This window comes from Rhinopithecus roxellana, chromosome 5 (assembly GCF_007565055.1).
Source record: "Rhinopithecus roxellana isolate Shanxi Qingling chromosome 5, ASM756505v1, whole genome shotgun sequence".
NCBI lineage: Eukaryota > Metazoa > Chordata > Mammalia > Primates > Cercopithecidae > Rhinopithecus > Rhinopithecus roxellana.
In genome coordinates, this window is record NC_044553.1 from 62,667,538 (window position 1) to 62,685,057 (window position 17,520).

The window sequence follows — 17,520 nt, forward strand, 5'->3', positions numbered from 1 at the left end:
TGCATCTCCATCCTGATACTCTCTGTTTGCCTTTCAAATTGGGGGCTCTGATTAGTGAAGGGATCATGTGAAAAAATACTTGCCTTGGAGGGAGTTTTTTCTGTTCATTCTGTTACGTTTTTTAAGATCTTTGTTTCATACCTTTTCAGAGACATGATTCTGAGGGTGAGGGGACTATCATTTCTCAGAAAAATGTTAATGTAGTTTTATGTTTTTTAGTTGGGGACGATGGCGAGATATTTTATCTCATGGACGCTTCAAGCGGCGTATGACTGAACGAGATGTGGAGACCATTTGTCGGGCCATTCTTGTGTACTGTCTTCTACACTACCGTGGGGATGAAAATATTAAAGGCTTCATCTGGGACTTGATTAGCCCAGCCGAAAATGGCAAGACAAAAGAATTGCAGAATCATTCAGGTAATTATCAACTCTTTACTTTATGTTTTTCTATAGGTTAATCTAATCCTTTTCAGGTCCAAGGGTTTTTCTCAATCCAAGTCTTTGATGTCTCCCCTTTCCCAGGTCTATCTATCCCTGTGCCTCGTGGACGCAAAGGAAAAAAAGTAAAGTCACAAAGCACTTTTGATATCCATAAAGCAGATTGGATCCGGAAATATAACCCTGATACTTTGTTCCAAGATGAAAGTTATAAGAAGCACTTGAAACATCAGTGTAACAAGTAAGCATAGAATTTAGCAGACATTTTCCACCTCAAACTTTCTTTTTTTTTTTTTTTTTTTTTTTTTTTTTTTGAGACGGAGTCTTGCTCTGTCTCCCGTGCTGGAGTGCAATGGCCGGATCTCAGCTCACTGCAAGCTCCGCCTCCCGGGTTTACGCCATTCTCCTGCCTCAGCCTCCCGAGTAGCTGGGACTACAGGCGCCCGCCACCTCGCCCGGCTAGTTTTTTTTTTTGTATTTTTTAGTAGAGACGGGGTTTCACCGTGTTAGCCAGGATGGTCTCGATCTCCTGACCTCGTGATCCGCCCGTCTCAGCCTCCCAAAGTGCTGGGATTACAGGCTTGAGCCACCGCGCCCGGCCCCACCTCAAACTTTCTACACTGTTACTGAGCCAACTCTTCCTCTTTCCCTTCTAGGGTACTGTTGCGGGTACGAATGCTGTACTACCTGAGGCAGGAGGTTATTGGAGACCAAGCAGAAAAGGTGTTAGGGGGTGCCATTGCCAGGTAAAATTCTGCTATATTTTTTTGATTTATGCCTGCCTTATTTGAGGAAAGATTAGTTTGCTTATTTCATTTTATGCTATCTTTGGGATACCTGATAATTTAAATCTATATATCAGGTCTTTAATCCTATACTTGACACTAGTGGGAGGAAATAGGGTAGATGCATGAGTATTTAAATTCATAGATACAGGAAGATACCTATAATAACCTTTGCAAGGATTCTCACTTTAATTTCCTACATTTCTGTGCTGACTCTGCCCTCTTATACCTTTAGTGAGATTGACATATGGTTCCCAGTAGTGGATCAATTGGAGGTTCCAACAACATGGTGGGACAGTGAGGCTGACAAGTCACTGCTCATTGGAGTCTTTAAACATGGTATGTACCTTCTCCTGTTCTACTCCTTTCGTACTGAAGATTTATGTTCACAGATGGAACATTTATCAAAATGCTTCTGAGAAATAACTGAGTTATCTAATTGATCTTCAATAAATTTGAGTAGGAAATTAGTTCTTAAATATCCAGAGCAGAGCAGTTAGTTCCTATAAATAGATGTTCAAGAAGAACCAGATGGATAGGTAAATCTCAAGGTAGGGAGCCTCCCATCTGTTCTCTAATCACTGTTAGCCGTGTGTTACTGCACTGTATGCTGTGGTAAGTTAGGGTCCCACGAATCAGGGCAGGTAATATACCCCAACTATTGTTAATAATAACCACACTTGGCCGGGCGCGGTGGCTCAAGCCTGTAATCCCAGCACTTTGGGAGGCCGAGACGGGTGGATCACGAGGTCAGGAGTTCGAGACCATCCTGGCTAACACGGTGAAACCCTGTCTCTACTAAAAAATACAAAAAAAGCTAGCCGGGCGAGGTGGCTGGCGCCTGTAGTCCCAGCTACTCGGGAGGCTGAGGCAGGAGAATGGTGTAAACCCGGGAGGCGGAGATTGCTGTGAGCTGAGATCTGGCCACTGCACTCCAGCCTGGGCGACAGAGCGAGACTCCGTCTCAAAAAATAATAATAATAATAACCACACTTAATTTGTATGACTTTCCTCTGGATGCACGCTAGCATAACAATTGCAGCAGACCATCTTGTCACAGTTGTATTTCTGGGCATGTAGGCAGAGGGACGGGTCAATAATGTCACCTCAGAGGCAAAGCACCACCTGCAGGGTGGACTCTTTCTGGATGTTATAATCTGAAAGAGTGTGGCCATCCTCCAACTGTTTGCCCACAAATATCAGATGCTGCTGGTCAGGTAGGATGCCCTCCTTGTCATGGATCTTGGCTTTGACATTTTCACCGGTGTCACTGGGCTGGAACTCAAAGGTGATGGTTCTTCCTGTGAGGGTCTTTACAGAGATCTGCATGTCTCTGTCAGCTTGGCCACCTCACTGAAGAGAAAGAGCTGAAAATCTATTTTTGTAAATGTCCCATTTGTCTAAATGTTCAGTAGTCACTCTGATATAGGTATAAGCAGCAGTTTTTGAGTGAAATAAAAATAGAGTATAAGAAGGGAGACTGACTAGCCAAAACAGAAACACAGTAGGGGTAAGAATATTTCCTTACTCTCATAGCAGTTTTGCCTAATACCAAATCCCAGGCACTAAAATCAGTGAGCATTAACTTTCAGCCAAGTGACTTTGTGAATTAGAATGTCTTTTTTTTAAAAGAATACTTTTGGTTTTTTTTCTACAAAATAAAAGTAATGGCACTTAATCTACATCTTTTTTGAGACATTTAATGGGATAAATAACACTGCAGGGGCTGGGCGCAGTGGCTCACGCCTGTAATCCCAGCACTTTGGGTGGCCGAGGCAGGCGGATCAGGAGATTGAGACTATCCCAGCTAACATGGTGAAACCCTGGCTCTACTAGAAATACAAAACAATTAGCCAGGTGTGGTGGCTGGCACCCGTAGTCCCGGCTACTCAGGAAGCTGAGGCAGGAGAATGGCGTGAACCCGGAAGGCGGAGCTTGCAGTGAGCCGAGATCGCACCACTGCACTCCAGCCTGGGCAACAGAGCAAGACTCTGTCTCAAAAAACAAATAAATAAAAATAAATAAAACTGCAGGCAAGGCATGGTGGCTCACACCTGGAATCCCAACACTTTGGGAGCCTAAGGCTATCAATCACTAGTTAAAAACCCTTCATGATTCTAAATTGCTATAAAAATGTTAAATATAGTAATAAACCCAGTAGTTGTCCAAGATAACATGCTAACTATATTTTCCATTATGAGCAGTATAGAACATATTCTAATTATTCCAGCAGCATATAAAGTAAGCATAAAGGCAAAACAAATCTCTCATTTTCTTCAACTATGACCCTTTTTCTTCTAGGCTATGAGAAATATAATACTATGAGGGCAGACCCAGCCTTATGTTTCCTAGAAAAGGCTGGCCGACCAGATGACAAAGCAATTGCAGCAGAACATCGAGTGTTGGATAATTTCTCTGACATAGTAGAAGGGTAAGCATTAGTATTTATTCTTTTAAAACTCTTAACTTATGCTGTGAGGTAACTCTAGCCTTGACTGAACCCAGTGGGATTCTTAATTGTAATTATACTCAAAAGTGATAGATCCTTAGCAAAAATAGGACGATCATAAAGGACTCCATAAACTGCATAAACCACATGTTGCCATAAGATACATCTGAGGGTGAAAATGAATGTCACTTCTGAATGGCTTATTTGATGTTCTATTTGGTTTGGTTTGCAACACTTTTCTGTACAGCTGCAGTAGCTGAGAGGATAACTGGTCTCTTGAAAGATAACGGCCAGCAGCTCTTATAAGTTGCTTCTGTGGAAGAGCCTTAGGCACTTTCAGCCCTGGTTTATCATCTCCCAATGGTACCTGACACATAAAGGTACTTATTTTGCCTGAATACATGTCCCAATGATGAGTTGCCATGCTAATACTGAGCCACCAGGTAGGGCAGTGTTGCCCTGGTTTGGGTGCCAGTGAGTTTAACAAAACTTCTCACATGAAGATCTGAGGGGCATGTGAAACAGTTGGCTTAATTAATGAATACCTACCCATTCCATCATGACTTGAGAGATTTCTCTTTGATGATCACACCCTCAGTTTGCCTAGTGTAGGACCCTCAGAGGAAATTGGGTTATTTTTTCATTGCAAATCATTTATGCCACCTGTCTGCTCAGAAGAACAAAGTAATAAAAACAAAAAAGCATGAGCCATTCAAATGAAGTAATAAAAAGTAAATAGTTGGGTAGGAGGAAGAATTACATAACAAAAAGTCCTGTCAAGAAAAAGGAACTGTGTTGATCAAAGTGTTTCAAATTCAAGCAATTATGAATGGTAATTGTCAATTTCTTGTAATTATTTTTATTCCATTGGATGCTATACCAGACTGACCCAAAGTTTTGCACCTGGCCTGCCATTCCTGTGAACACGAAATTAAATACTAAGCCAGGCACTGTGGTTCATGCCTGTAATCCCAGCCCTTTGGGAGGCCATGGTGGGTGGATCACAAGGTCAACAGTTCAAGACCAGCCTGGCCAATAAGGTGAAACCCCGTCTCTACTAAAAATACAAAAAAAATTAGCCAGGAGTGGTGGCACATGCCTGTAATCCCATCTACTCGGGAGGCTGAGGCAGGAGAAACACTTGAACCCGGGAAGCGGAGGTTGCAGTGAGCCGAGATGGCACTACTGCACTCCAGCCTGGGCGATGGAACAAGATTCCATTTCAAAAAATAAATAAATAGAATAAAATAAAATAAAATAAAGACTAGGCCAGGCTGGGATCACTTGAGCCCAGGGGTTTGAGACCAACCTGAGCAACATGGCGAAACCCCATCTCTACTAAAAATACAAAATTTGATCCCAGCTACTCAGGAGGCTGAGGCAGGAGAATTGCATGAACTTGGGAGGCATAGGTTGCAGTGAACTGAGATCGTGCCGCTGGAATCCAGCCTGGACGACAGAGTGAGACTCCGTCTCAGGTTAGGCATGGTGGCTCACTCCTGTAATCCCAGCACTTTGGGAGGCCAAGTCGTGTGAATCACTTGAGCCCAGGAGTTTGAGATGAGCCTGGGCAGTATGGCAAAACCCCACTTCTACAAAAGATATAAAAATTAGCCGGGTGTGGTGGCGCACACCGGTAGTCCCAGCTACTCAGGAGGCTGAGGGAGGAGGATCGCTTGAGTCCAGGAGGTTGAGGCTACAGTGAGCTGTGATAGGGCCATGACACTCCAGCCTGGGCAACAGAGTGAGACCCTGTCTCAAAAATAATACTAATAAAGATTATTTCATGCTAGATATATGTGTGGCTAGGTCTTCATCCCAGGTCCCCTTAGTGATAGAAGATACATTATTAACATTTTCTTGTGCCTCTGCATAATTTTAGGGTTGACTTTGATAAAGATTGTGAAGATCCTGAATATAAACCACTCCAAGGTCCCCCAAAGGACCAAGATGATGAGGTAAGGAATTCTCATTTGAGTCTCACTTTTCTCTCTTACTAGTTTTAAGTCTTCTCCCATTCTCTGAATCTTGAAGTATATTGGTTAATTTATAATACAAAGTGGAAAATGAATTACACCATTTGAGAATAGAAAGTATTAATGGAAAAGATTGTAATGCCAGTCGGGGGAGATCAGGGATAACTTTTTGGAGGAGCTGGACATTGAAGTCTATTATTTGACTAATAAATTCCTGACTTCTATTATCTTCGAGTCATTAATAGGAACTGACCTTTCAGGTTCTACTTTCTTGTTCTTTTAGTTGGTTGTTACCAAGTTTTTGTGGGGTACATTTCTTTAGAAGTTTTTCTTGATCCCTTGGTGCCGTAGAAGGACACACACAAGAAAGTGATTTCAGAGTGCCAACTTCCCCCCCTTTCCCTCCCCACTCCATCCTATTGGGTGGATCTCCTTCTCTAGGGTGATCCCTTGATGATGATGGATGAGGAGATCTCAGTGATTGATGGAGATGAAGGTAAACTTCTAGGTCAACTAGTATAATTCTGTGTGGGGTGGTGGGTTGGGGCATTATTCACTGAATTCTGTCCTATCCTGGGATTTCTAAGAGCTTTGCCTTTGGGTGGGTTAAAATACTAGTATTGCCTCTACTACCCTTGCTATACTTCCTATTCATTCTACTTTGTTTTCCACAGCCCAGGTGACCCAACAGCCAGGCCATTTATTCTGGCCTCCAGGCTCTGCCCTAACAGCTAGACTTCGGCGCCTAGTAACAGCATATCAGCGCAGCTACAAGAGAGAACAGATGAAGATAGAGGCTGCAGAACGTGGGGACCGGCGAAGGCGGCGTTGTGAAGCAGCCTTCAAGCTGAAAGAAATTGCACGGCGGGAGAAACAACAACGGTAAAATACAGCCGGGAACCTGTGCTGATCTGTGTCTTCAGTTATGGTCCCTATACTGAAAGCCATCTCAGGAAGGATTTATTTGGAATTCTCTACAGAGGGACCATTTTTTCTGCTTTGGGTGGTTAAACCTGTAGAAATTAAAACCTCACTTGTGTACAGTAATCATTAACTCTCAGGTAGGCCTCCTGTGTAGACATTCTCATTGATATTTGCCTGTGCCATTTTCCCCCTTGGCTCTGTAATTCTTACTCGTTACAGAGTACCTCTCACTGCTTCTTCTGGGCTTTTTTTTTTTTTTTTTTTCTTTTTTTGCATCTACTTTCAATTTTTGTGTTTTCAGATATTCTAAAACACATTAAAAAATAACCACTTTTCTTGTGTTCTTCTGATTATTGTTGCCCTACTTTTCCTTTTGTAGATGGACAAGGCGTGAACAAACAGACTTTTATCGAGTGGTGTCTACGTTTGGTGTGGAATATGACCCTGACACCATGCAGTTCCATTGGGATCGCTTCCGCACTTTTGCTCGACTAGACAAAAAAACAGATGAAAGCCTTACCAAGTACTTCCATGGCTTTGTGGCCATGTGCCGCCAAGTATGCCGCCTTCCGCCAGCAGCTGGAGATGGTAAGCAGGATTGCAGAGTGGGTGGGGATGGATGCCAACAGAAGCAACTCTGTTAATTTCTTCTTCTACTCCTGTCTCTTGCAGAACCCCCAGACCCTAATCTGTTCATTGAGCCCATCACTGAGGAGAGGGCCTCACGGACTCTTTACCGTATAGAATTGCTTCGGCGCTTACGGGAACAAGTTTTATGCCACCCCCTTTTGGAAGATCGACTGGCATTGTGTCAGCCTCCTGGTCCTGAATTGCCCAAATGGTGGGAGCCTGTTCGGCATGATGGGGAGCTTCTACGAGGGGCAGCCCGCCATGGGGTGAGCCAAACAGACTGCAACATCATGCAGGACCCAGACTTCTCTTTTCTGGCTGCCCGTATGAATTATATGCAGAACCATCAAGCAGGAGCACCAGCTCCATCCTTGTCACGCTGCTCTACTCCACTGCTGCACCAGCAGTATACCTCACGCACTGCCTCACCATTGCCCCTGCGTCCAGATGCTCCTGTTGAAAAGTCACCCGAGGAGACAGCTGCCCAGGTCCCCAGTCTGGAGAGTCTGACTTTAAAGCTAGAGCATGAGGTGGTGGCCAGGAGCCGACCAACCCCACAAGACTATGAGATGCGAGTAGCCCCCTCTGATACTACCCCTCTGGTTTCTCGGAGTGTTCCACCAGTCAAACTGGAGGATGAGGATGATTCAGACTCTGAGCTGGACTTGAGCAAGCTGTCACCATCATCTTCTTCTTCCTCATCCTCATCCAGCTCCAGCTCCAGCACTGATGAGAGTGAGGACGAGAAGGAAGAGAAGCTAAGTGAGTGCATGCGACAGGCTGTTGGCCCTCTTCCTTGTTTCCCCGCTCTTCTCTTTTCCTTTTCTAAATGCATCGTCTTGAGAGAGATTTTTATTTTGATTTGATAAAATGTTAAAAGAGACCTGTTATTCTTTGGGGCTTTATTCAAAGCCCATATAATACCATTACCATATGACATTATTCTTCCATCTTTTCTCACACATTCTATGGAATCTCTTACCAGCTGACCAGTCCCGCTCAAAGCTCTATGATGAAGAGAGTCTCCTGTCCCTCACTATGTCCCAAGATGGGTTCCCAAATGAAGATGGAGAACAAATGACCCCTGAGCTTCTGCTACTGCAAGAAAGACAAAGAGCCTCTGAGTGGCCCAAGGTAACAAACAGCCTCATCCCTGGACATGTAGAGTCCAGAAATACAGTGTAACATTATATCCAGGGAACAAGGAACATATGGTTTTTTTTGTTTTTTTTTGTTTTTTTTTTTTTTTGAGATAGAGTCTCGCTCTGTCGCCCGGGCTAGAGTACAGTGGCCAGATCTCAGCTCACTGCAAGCTCCGCCTCCTGGGTTTACGCCATTCTCCTGCCTCAGCCTCCCGAGTAGCTGGGACTACAGGTGCCTGCCACCTTGCCCAGCTAGCTTTTTGTATTTTTTAGTAGAGACGGGGTTTCACCAAGTTAGCCAGGATGGTCTCGATCTCCTGACCTCGTGATCCGCCCGTCTCGGCCTCCCAAAATGCTGGGATTACAGGCTTGAGCCACCGTGCCCGGCCCAGTTCTGGTTTTTTAAAATTGTTTATTGCTGCATTTTTTTTTTCCACGAAACTTCCCAGTCAACTTAGGAATCTTAATAGTATTAACTTCCTCCTTTCTGCCTTATGATTTTTACCCATCCTGGTAGTGATGGCGCTATTGAGTATCACAGGATCACACAGCTAGTACTCAGACTCTTAAAATGGTATTTCTTTCTTTCCCCATTTAGGATCGTGTCCTGATAAACCGTATTGACCTCGTCTGCCAGGCCGTACTCTCAGGGAAGTGGCCTTCTAGCCGTAGGAGCCAGGAAATGGTAACAGGAGGAATTCTGGGGCCAGGCAACCACTTGCTAGACAGTCCCTCATTGACTCCTGGAGAATATGGTGACTCTCCAGTCCCCACACCACGAAGTAGTAGTGCAGCTTCCATGGCAGAGGAGGAAGCATCCGCAGTCACCACAGCAGCAGCCCAGTTCACCAAACTTCGCCGAGGCATCGATGAAAAGGAGTTTACAGTTCAAATCAAAGATGTAAGCTCAGCATATGGGCATTGGGAAGTGGGGAAGGAGGCTGGAATCCTTGCTGTAACTAATTTTACTAATAGGTTACTAAACTCATTTGGTTAGCTGATTTTAAAAATGAGAACACAGAGCTTACAAAGATCTATTTAGGAAGAGTCATTTTTCCTGGTTGTTTTCCTTATTGAACCCTATTGATTATTAATTCTATTAATATTCAACAAAAAAAAAGTTTCTTAAATTAGTATGTTTAGAAATAGCAGGATTTTGCCCCTGTGATGAGTTGCCATGCTAATACGGAGACACCAGGTAGGGAGTTTTACCCTGCATTGGGTGTCGTTGAAATAAACTCTTTCTCGTAAATGCTGAGGGGCACTAGGTGAAGAAGTGAAATCTTTCTAAGGAAAAAGTGTATATGTTTTCTTGTATTTCTAATTTTACCCTTTAGTCAGATGGCCTCCTTCTCACCATCGTTGGGCAAGAGGATGATTTATAGCCCACATCCCTCAAAGCTTAATCTTTACTTTCAAAAACATGTACCATATGATGTCTTGAGTGGGTGGCTTGTCTTCCTAGGAGGAAGGATTGAAGTTAACATTCCAGAAGCACAAGTTGATGGCGAATGGAGTAATGGGAGATGGACATCCACTGTTTCATAAGAAGAAGGGGAACAGAAAGAAGCTGGTAGAGGTGGGTGGTAGAGAAAGTCTTTCACCTGATGATTAGATTGTCTTTTTAATTCCCAATAATTGATGAAGGCAGTGGGATTGAGGGAATGGAAAATACTAGAGTCATTTCATGACCACCATTGGCTCTGCTCCCCCTCCCTCCCTCCCCCAAAGAAGAGTATGTGCTCATGGGGGTGGATTCTGGGTTTGCAGCTGGAGGTGGAGTGCATGGAAGAGCCTAATCACCTTGATGTGGACCTGGAGACCCGGATCCCCGTCATCAATAAGGTGGATGGTACTTTGCTGGTGGGTGAGGATGCCCCTCGCCGGGCTGAACTGGAGATGTGGTTACAGGGTCATCCAGAGTTTGCCGTTGATCCCCGATTTCTAGCGGTGAGTGGCAGTCCCATCCAGCAAGATTTAAAGTCATTCCTTCGGTATTTAAGCTGCATGAGAAAGAGAAAGTATGACATACTATATCATCATTTCTGTATCTGCAAGATAAGGGTAATAATTAGTAATACCCAGTCTTCCAACCTCACAATTGTGATGCCCAAAATAAAATAATGTTGAAGTACCTTAAGTGCTAGGCAAATATTTACTATCGAACTATTATATAAACCATCTAATATTTTTTGGAGAGATCCCACTTAATGGCAGTTTTCCACTAGGATTAATCCTTTATCTATGTAATAAGCATTTATTATCAAACAAAAGACACTAGTACTTTAATAATTACTCCAGAGAAAATTTCTATTCCTGTAGGGTAACTGACTTTTTTCTATTGCAGTATATGGAAGATCGCAGAAAACAGAAGTGGCAAAGATGTAAAAAAAATAATAAGGCAGAATTGAACTGTTTGGGAATGGAACCAGTACAGACAGCTAACTCTAGAAATGGGAAAAAGGTGAGAGAAATTGCAGCATTACTACTCTGTTCCCACACTAGATGTGACATTAAAGGCTTTCAATGATGATTGTGACTAATGTTATTTATCTTTTTTCCTATGTATGTTTTTGTGAAACATTATCTTGAGTTCACCAATAAGGAAACCAGTTTTTTTGTTTTTTGTTTCTGTTTTGAGACAGTCTCACTCTGCTGTCGCCCAGGCTGGAGTGCAGTGGTGCAATCTCGGGTGCAATCTTGGGTTCAAGCATTCTCCTGCGTCAGCCTCCTGGGTAGCTGGGATTACAGGCACCTGCCACTGCGCCTGGCTAATTTTTGTATTTTTAGTAGAGATGGGGGTTTCACCATCTTGGCCAGGCTGGTCTTGAACTCCTGACCTCGTGATCCACCCACCTCGGCCTCCCAAAGTGTTGGGATTACAGGCTTGAGCCACTGCACCCGGCCTTAAGTTTTCTAATTCTATATATTTTAGAAGTGTTTGGACAGGTCTACTAAGGAAAATAATCATGAGATTTCCCAATATATGAAAGGTTGAGAATCACTAATAATATGTCAGTAATGGAAAAAGCAGAGGAAACTATGTTTTATAATTCATAATAATAAATTTGGCCATTAAGTTATTCTATATTTTCAAATTTACTTATACTTTTATGATGGATAATAGGCCATTTGGTGGATTAAGTACCCATAGTTTCTTCTTTCCACCAAATTACAACTGCAAAAGTTTCTCTTGGCTATGCTTACCTTACTTTCTGCAATAGTTGTATTTTTTTAAATTTTTTATTTTTTTGAGACAGAGTCTTGCCCTGTTGCCCAGGCTGGAGTGCAATGGCACAATCTCAGCTCATGGCAACTTCTGCATCCCCGGTTCAAGTCATTCTCTTGCCTCAGCCTCCCGAGTAGCTGGGACCACTGGTGCATGCTACCATGCCCAGCTAATTTTTGTATTTTTAATAGAAAGAAGGTTTGCCATGTTGGCCAGACTCTTCTCAAACTCCCAACCTCAGGTGATCCACCTGCCTCAGCCTCCCAAAGTACTGGGATTACAGGCATGAGCCACTATGTCTGGTCAATAGTTGTAATTTTTTTTTTCTTTGAGACGGAGTCTCGCCCTGTTGCCCAGGCGGAGTGTAATGGACTGATCTCAGCTCACTGTAACCTCCACCTCCCAGGTTCAAGTGATTCTCCTGCCTCAGCCTCCCAAGTAGCTGGGATTACAGGTGCATGCCACCACGCCCAGCTAATTTTTGTATTTTTAGTAGAGACGGGGTTTCACCATGTTGGTCAGGCTGGTCTCGAACTACTGACCTTGTGATCCGCCTCAGCCTCCCAAAGTGTTGGGATTACAGACATGAGCCACAGCGCCTGGTCAATAGTTGTATTTTTAAAGCATACATAAATCATTGTTTGGTAGAGTCATTTAAAATGGATTAGCACTTGCCTTATCTAATCATTCCCCCATTTGATCTTCTACAGAAATCTTTATACACATATAGTCATCCCTCAGTATCTGTAAGGGATTGGTTCCAGGACCCCCGCAGATACCAGAATCCGTGGATGCTGAAGTCCTTTATATATAAAATGGTGTAGGGGCAGGTGTGGTGGCTCTTACCTGTAATCCCAGCACTTTGGGACGCTGAGGCAAGAGGATCACTTGTACCCAAGAATTCAAGACCAGCCTGGGGACCCCACTGGGACCTTATCTCTACAAAAAATAAAAAAAATTAGCTGGGCCTGGTGGTGCAATCCTGTAGTCTCAGCTATGGGGGAGCTGAGGCAGGAGGATCACTTGAGCCCAGAGGCTGAGGCTGCAGTGAACCATGATGATGCCACGGCACTCCAGCCTGGGCAATAGAGTGTGAGACCCTGTCTCAAAAAAATAAATAAATAAATAAATAAAAATAAAATAAAATCGTGTAGTATTTCCTTGTAACCTACACACTTCCTCTGATACACTTTAATCTCTTGATTACTTATAATACCTAACACAGTATAAATGCTATGTAAATAGTTGTTACACTGTATTGTTTTAAAATTTGTATTATTTTCTCTTTTTATTTTTTAGTTTTTTGTTGTTTTCAAATATTTTCAATGCACAGATGGTTGAATCCATGGATATGGAAGGCTATGTGCATACACATATATTTATGTGTCTGTATAACCACATGGAATATCTTTTAACAAAATTAATTTTAAAGTAAACTATCAATATTTTGCATTTAACAAGTTTGAAACGCAAAATATATGTAGATTTATGAGGCTTATTTTTATATTGATGGAAGTGTTACCATGGAAGAATGTTTCAGTTTTCCCTGTTAGCCTTGATGAGAACAAGAGTGCAATAAATAGAATGGTTGACATGGGAAAGGCTGGTGGCTAGAAGGCTAATGCCATCTCTGTCTTCAATTTAACATTATAGAGCAGCCTGTAAGAAGGGCTTTTCCTTCACTGTTACCTATTTTTACCTCAAGTACTTCTGCTACTCCCTTATAGTCAATTGAAACTCTTAAGAAATATCATAGAAAATCACAGAAAATCCTAATATGACTAGTACAGAATTTTTTTATTTATTTATTTTTGTTTTGAGACAGAGTCTCGTTCTGTTACCCAGGCTGGAGTGCAGTGGCATGATCTCAGCTCACTGCAACCTCTGCCTCCTGGGTTTAAGCGATTCTCTTGCCTCAGCCTTCTGAGTAACTGGGATTGTAGCCATGCACCACCACACCCAGCTAATTTTTTTTTTTTTTTTTTTTTTTTTGAGACAGAGTTTCGCTCTTGTTGCCCAGGCTGGAGTACAATGGCACGATCTCGGCTCACCGCGATTTCTGCCTCCTGGGTTCAAGCAATTTTCCTGCCTCAGCTTCCCCAGTAGCTGGGATTACAGGCACGTGGCACCATACCCAGCTAATTTTTTGTATTTTTAGTAGCGATGGAGTTTCTCCATGTTGGTCAGGCTGGTCTCAAACTCCCGACCTCAGGTGATCTGCCTGCTTCAGCCTCCCAAAGTGCTAGGATTACAGGAGTGAGCCACCACGCCTGGCTGCCACTCGGCTAATTTTGATATTTTTAGTAGAGACAGAGTTTTGCCATGTTGGCCAGGGTGGTCTTGAACTCCTAACCTCAAGTGATCTGCCTGCCTCAGCCTCCCGAAGTGCTGGGATTACAGGCATGAGCCACCACGCCCGGCCCAGAATTCTTAATACAGAATTGACAGTGAATCTAGCACTACGTTATTCCTGGGACCTGCAGGAATAACTTCTAGCTTCAATGAACTTAATCAGAATTTTTAGTCAGAACATCTAGAAGAAGCCACTTAAAATTCAGATACATGTTTTTTATCAATGTGGAACAAAAATTATTTTACTAAATTTGGTGAGGAGTTTCTGACAGTTTTTTTGGTGTTCTAGACATGTAGAAGTCTTTATCTGACCTGTCTTGAATTTACCCTGCTTTGATGTGCTAATAGAGGATATTATTGTAAATGTCAATATAGTTGTGCTACACTTCACATAGTAAGAATAGGTGAACAACTTGCCATCAGGAGATATTTAAGTGTTTTTTTTAATGTGCATTTACTAATTCATTGTCTTACCCACACCCCTTCTTAACAAAGGTAAGCATTTGTGAAATGGTTGACTGAAGATACAATATAGTCATGGGGGAAAAAAGCAAAAGCTGGTTAATATGAGTTTCAGTATGAAATCATTGATGTTAACTTCAGTATCAGAATGTTTCAACCAGCTAAGTCCAGCATTTCCTCCTTCCGATTACCACCAATCAAGCCTAGTATGGCTATGCTTGTTTTGCCTCTTCTAAGGTACATTCAGTAAAAAAGCATTGTAAGCTAGGACTCCGTTGGCTTTGGTTTCTTTTCTGTTTTCCCCATTCTTTCTTTTTATTATCTTCTATTCTCTCCTCCTAGGGTCATCACACTGAAACAGTGTTCAACCGGGTTTTGCCAGGGCCTATTGCACCAGAGAGCAGCAAGAAGCGGGCCCGTAGGATGCGACCAGACCTTTCTAAGATGATGGCCCTCATGCAGGGTGGAAGCACTGGGTCTCTATCTCTGCATAACACGTTCCAACACAGCAGTAGTGGCCTACAGTCTGTGTCATCTTTGGGTCACAGCAGTGCCACTTCTGCATCTTTGCCTTTTATGCCATTTGTGATGGGTGGTGCAGCATCATCCCCTCATGTAGACTCCAGCACCATGCTTCATCACCACCACCACCACCACCCCCACCCCCACCATCACCACCATCACCATCCAGGCTTGAGAGCCCCTGGCTACCCCTCTTCACCAGCGACTACCGCCTCTGGTACTACCTTGCGGTTGCCACCACTGCAACCTGAGGAGGATGACGATGAGGATGAAGAAGATGATGATGATTTATCTCAGGGCTATGATAGCTCAGAAAGGGACTTCTCACTCATTGATGATCCTATGATGCCAGCTAACTCAGACTCCAGTGAAGATGCTGATGACTGAAGCCCCAGCATGGGCCCCATTGCTTGGGCGGCTGCTGTATTTTTCATTTACTCTGGCCCTTGGACTATGGAAATGTGGGAGGGGCAGGGGAGATGTGGGGAAGTCCAGGACTCCAGGAGGTGAAAAGGAAAAAAAAAAAATGTACCTGATTGCTCCCAATTATGAGAGGATTGGGTGGGCAGGGGAACTCCTAAAATAATACATGACCACTTCCTCATTTCTGGGGAAGGAAAGGAGACTAGAGCAGCTGGTGCGCTCACCCCTCCCTAGTCACCTCCATTAACCACAGACTATGTAGCGCTGGCCCTAGCCTCTGGCAGAGCCTGTTCCTGGCCAAACTGTGGATACAGCTGGAGGGTCAGGAACTGTTACCTTCCTTCCCCTTGGCATTAATAAATTTAAGTTAATCCTTTTCCACTCTTCCTTGGTTCTATATTTGCTCAAACCCAATGTGAGCATTGATTTTGAGTTGTTCATAGTGGGTAATTTCAGCACCACTTTCCTTAAGTTCAATACTATTCATACTAAGTTACCTTGGATAGAGCAGACAAGTCATCTGTACTCCTCTAAAGGGTATATATAAATGTAGACTGTCTAGCTGGCTAAAGGCAAGGGAATTATTTAAGGTAAATGCTAGGTAGGCAAACTTCTGGATTCAAACTCCAAGTTTTTAGAAGAGACAGGGAGCAAGAATGTCGTCGGGAACCATTTACATTTTGTTTCTAATTAACTGAAGTAACGGTTATTTGGGGCAAGCCCTAGAATAGTGTCAGTTTTCATGAACTGCAGTAAGGGGACTGGCTCACTGGAAGGATGCTGCCACAACTGGCTCAGGCGTTGGGGTTGTGGGAAGGAACTAAAAGTTTGTGGAGCCCCTCAAGTCATTTGTTTCCTCTGACTTATACCATCCCACTGCTCAGTTACAGCTTGGACATATTATTTTCCTTTCGAAAGCGAGGTTCCTCCCCATAGCTTGGGTCGTAGTTTATCGCGAGGCTGGGCTCCATTTCCCTGGGTATGAGTTCTCTGTCCCGCGGCTTGACCCAGCATCCTGGCACCGAGGATCCCTCCAGCTCTGGAGCAGTTAAAGGCTTTCGCATTCCCATCATTTCCAGGAGGGGCGCATGCCCAGTTACACTGTAGTATTACCACTTTTATCCCACGCTAGATCCCGCTCTTTCCGCTCCCCTTCCTTTGCAGATGGGGTGGAGCTATTACACCCGCGCGCGGCAGCTCTTGTGGGGCGGTGCAGGCACCACCCCCTTCGCTTTGCCTAGTGGCTGCCGCCTCGGCAAAAAGCCTTGAGGTCCTGGAAACCGCGGCTGGGCTAAGAGTTAAGGGCGGAGGCAGAGCGTCACGTGACGACGTCGATTCGCGTGCGGCAGTGGCGAAGTTGACAAGAAAACCCCGCGAAAATCGACTCTTTGCCTCGCACATTTTGTTGATTTTCCCCCGTTTTTCTTTCTCTCTTTCCCCCGCCCATCCGAAAGAGGATTGGGGGAGAAAAAAAAAAAGAAATCCCTAACGCTGTCGGGACCCGGAAGCGGAAAGGGCATCTTTGAGGTCGATACTTCCGGGTCATTGGGAGAGTGCGGGATTCCTGGGCCGAGAGCGGGTGGCGGAGCCGGGACCTCGCGTGATTCTCGGAACCCGAGGAGAAGCGGCGTCTGGGGCTATGGCTGTGACTCTGGACAAAGACGCTTATTATCGGCGAGTGAAGAGACTGTACAGCAATTGGCGGGTGAGGAAGATCCTGTAATTTTTCCTAGGGAGCCCCTTCAGCCATCCCATAATAACCCTGTTTCTCGGCGCCCTTTTTTCTCTTTCGGTCAGGAATTCCCGGGTTCAGTGCCTCACCCTTTTCGTTGCTCCCGAATCGTTCACCGGAGGCGGCCACGAACGCTGCCCCTTAACAGGGAATCCCTCGCATTCACCCTGTCCTGCGGCCATCACCATCTTCCCCGCGTGCCAGCCTTGGTCATGCATAACAGCACCTCTCGCAGTCTCTTCCCGCCCTAGAAGAGGCAACATCCTTCCCTCCTGCTCAGTGGTCACGTCTTGTTGCCCCTTCCTGCCGTGTTCTCACGCACCCACGCACTCGCTCTGTCCCTCCAAAACCACAATATTGCACCCCTGGTCCCGCCAGGGTTATAACCGTCTTCGTAAAGAAGAGATGGAAGGGCAAGAAGGATGTCAGTCGGGCTCTTAGCGTTTATCGTTTG

At 44.3% G+C, this 17,520-nt stretch overlaps 2 protein-coding genes and 2 non-coding genes across 13 annotated transcripts in view; all 4 read left to right on the forward strand.

Moving 5' to 3' along the window:
* Nucleotides 1-15,713, forward strand: part of CHD8 (chromodomain helicase DNA binding protein 8) — a 70,417-nt gene extending 54,704 nt beyond the window's left edge. For 7 of the 10 annotated variants that reach the window (XM_030931624.1, XM_010355880.2, XM_030931623.1 and 4 more), the window contains 16 exons: nucleotides 220-419; nucleotides 501-681; nucleotides 1,097-1,186; nucleotides 1,461-1,564; nucleotides 3,527-3,656; nucleotides 5,557-5,632; nucleotides 6,092-6,146; nucleotides 6,325-6,532; nucleotides 6,954-7,162; nucleotides 7,247-7,966; nucleotides 8,190-8,338; nucleotides 8,945-9,247; nucleotides 9,812-9,925; nucleotides 10,117-10,296; nucleotides 10,694-10,810; nucleotides 14,732-15,713. In XM_030931624.1, the coding sequence (XP_030787484.1) occupies nucleotides 220-419; nucleotides 501-681; nucleotides 1,097-1,186; nucleotides 1,461-1,564; nucleotides 3,527-3,656; nucleotides 5,557-5,632; nucleotides 6,092-6,146; nucleotides 6,325-6,532; nucleotides 6,954-7,162; nucleotides 7,247-7,966; nucleotides 8,190-8,338; nucleotides 8,945-9,247; nucleotides 9,812-9,925; nucleotides 10,117-10,296; nucleotides 10,694-10,810; nucleotides 14,732-15,298 (3,403 nt within the window). In that variant the 3' untranslated portion in view covers nucleotides 15,299-15,713. The remainder of the gene's footprint in view (nucleotides 1-219; nucleotides 420-500; nucleotides 682-1,096; nucleotides 1,187-1,460; nucleotides 1,565-3,526; nucleotides 3,657-5,556; nucleotides 5,633-6,091; nucleotides 6,147-6,324; nucleotides 6,533-6,953; nucleotides 7,163-7,246; nucleotides 7,967-8,189; nucleotides 8,339-8,944; nucleotides 9,248-9,811; nucleotides 9,926-10,116; nucleotides 10,297-10,693; nucleotides 10,811-14,731) is intronic. The other 3 variants (XM_010355878.2, XM_010355877.2, XM_030931630.1) reach the window with 1 other exon arrangement.
* Nucleotides 4,079-4,188, forward strand: LOC115898006. Its single transcript, XR_004057772.1, has one exon. It is a non-coding gene; the product is annotated as a small nucleolar RNA U6-53/MBII-28 (small nucleolar RNA).
* Nucleotides 9,506-9,609, forward strand: LOC115898007. The gene has a single exon (XR_004057773.1). It is a non-coding gene; the product is annotated as a small nucleolar RNA U6-53/MBII-28 (small nucleolar RNA).
* Nucleotides 15,714-16,638: 925 nt separating the features above from the next.
* SUPT16H (SPT16 homolog, facilitates chromatin remodeling subunit) overlaps nucleotides 16,639-17,520 on the forward strand; it is a 36,122-nt gene continuing 35,240 nt past the window's right edge. The window contains exon 1 of the mRNA XM_010355883.2: nucleotides 16,639-17,039. Coding sequence (XP_010354185.1) covers nucleotides 16,974-17,039 — 66 coding nt within the window. The 5' untranslated portion in view covers nucleotides 16,639-16,973. The remainder of the gene's footprint in view (nucleotides 17,040-17,520) is intronic.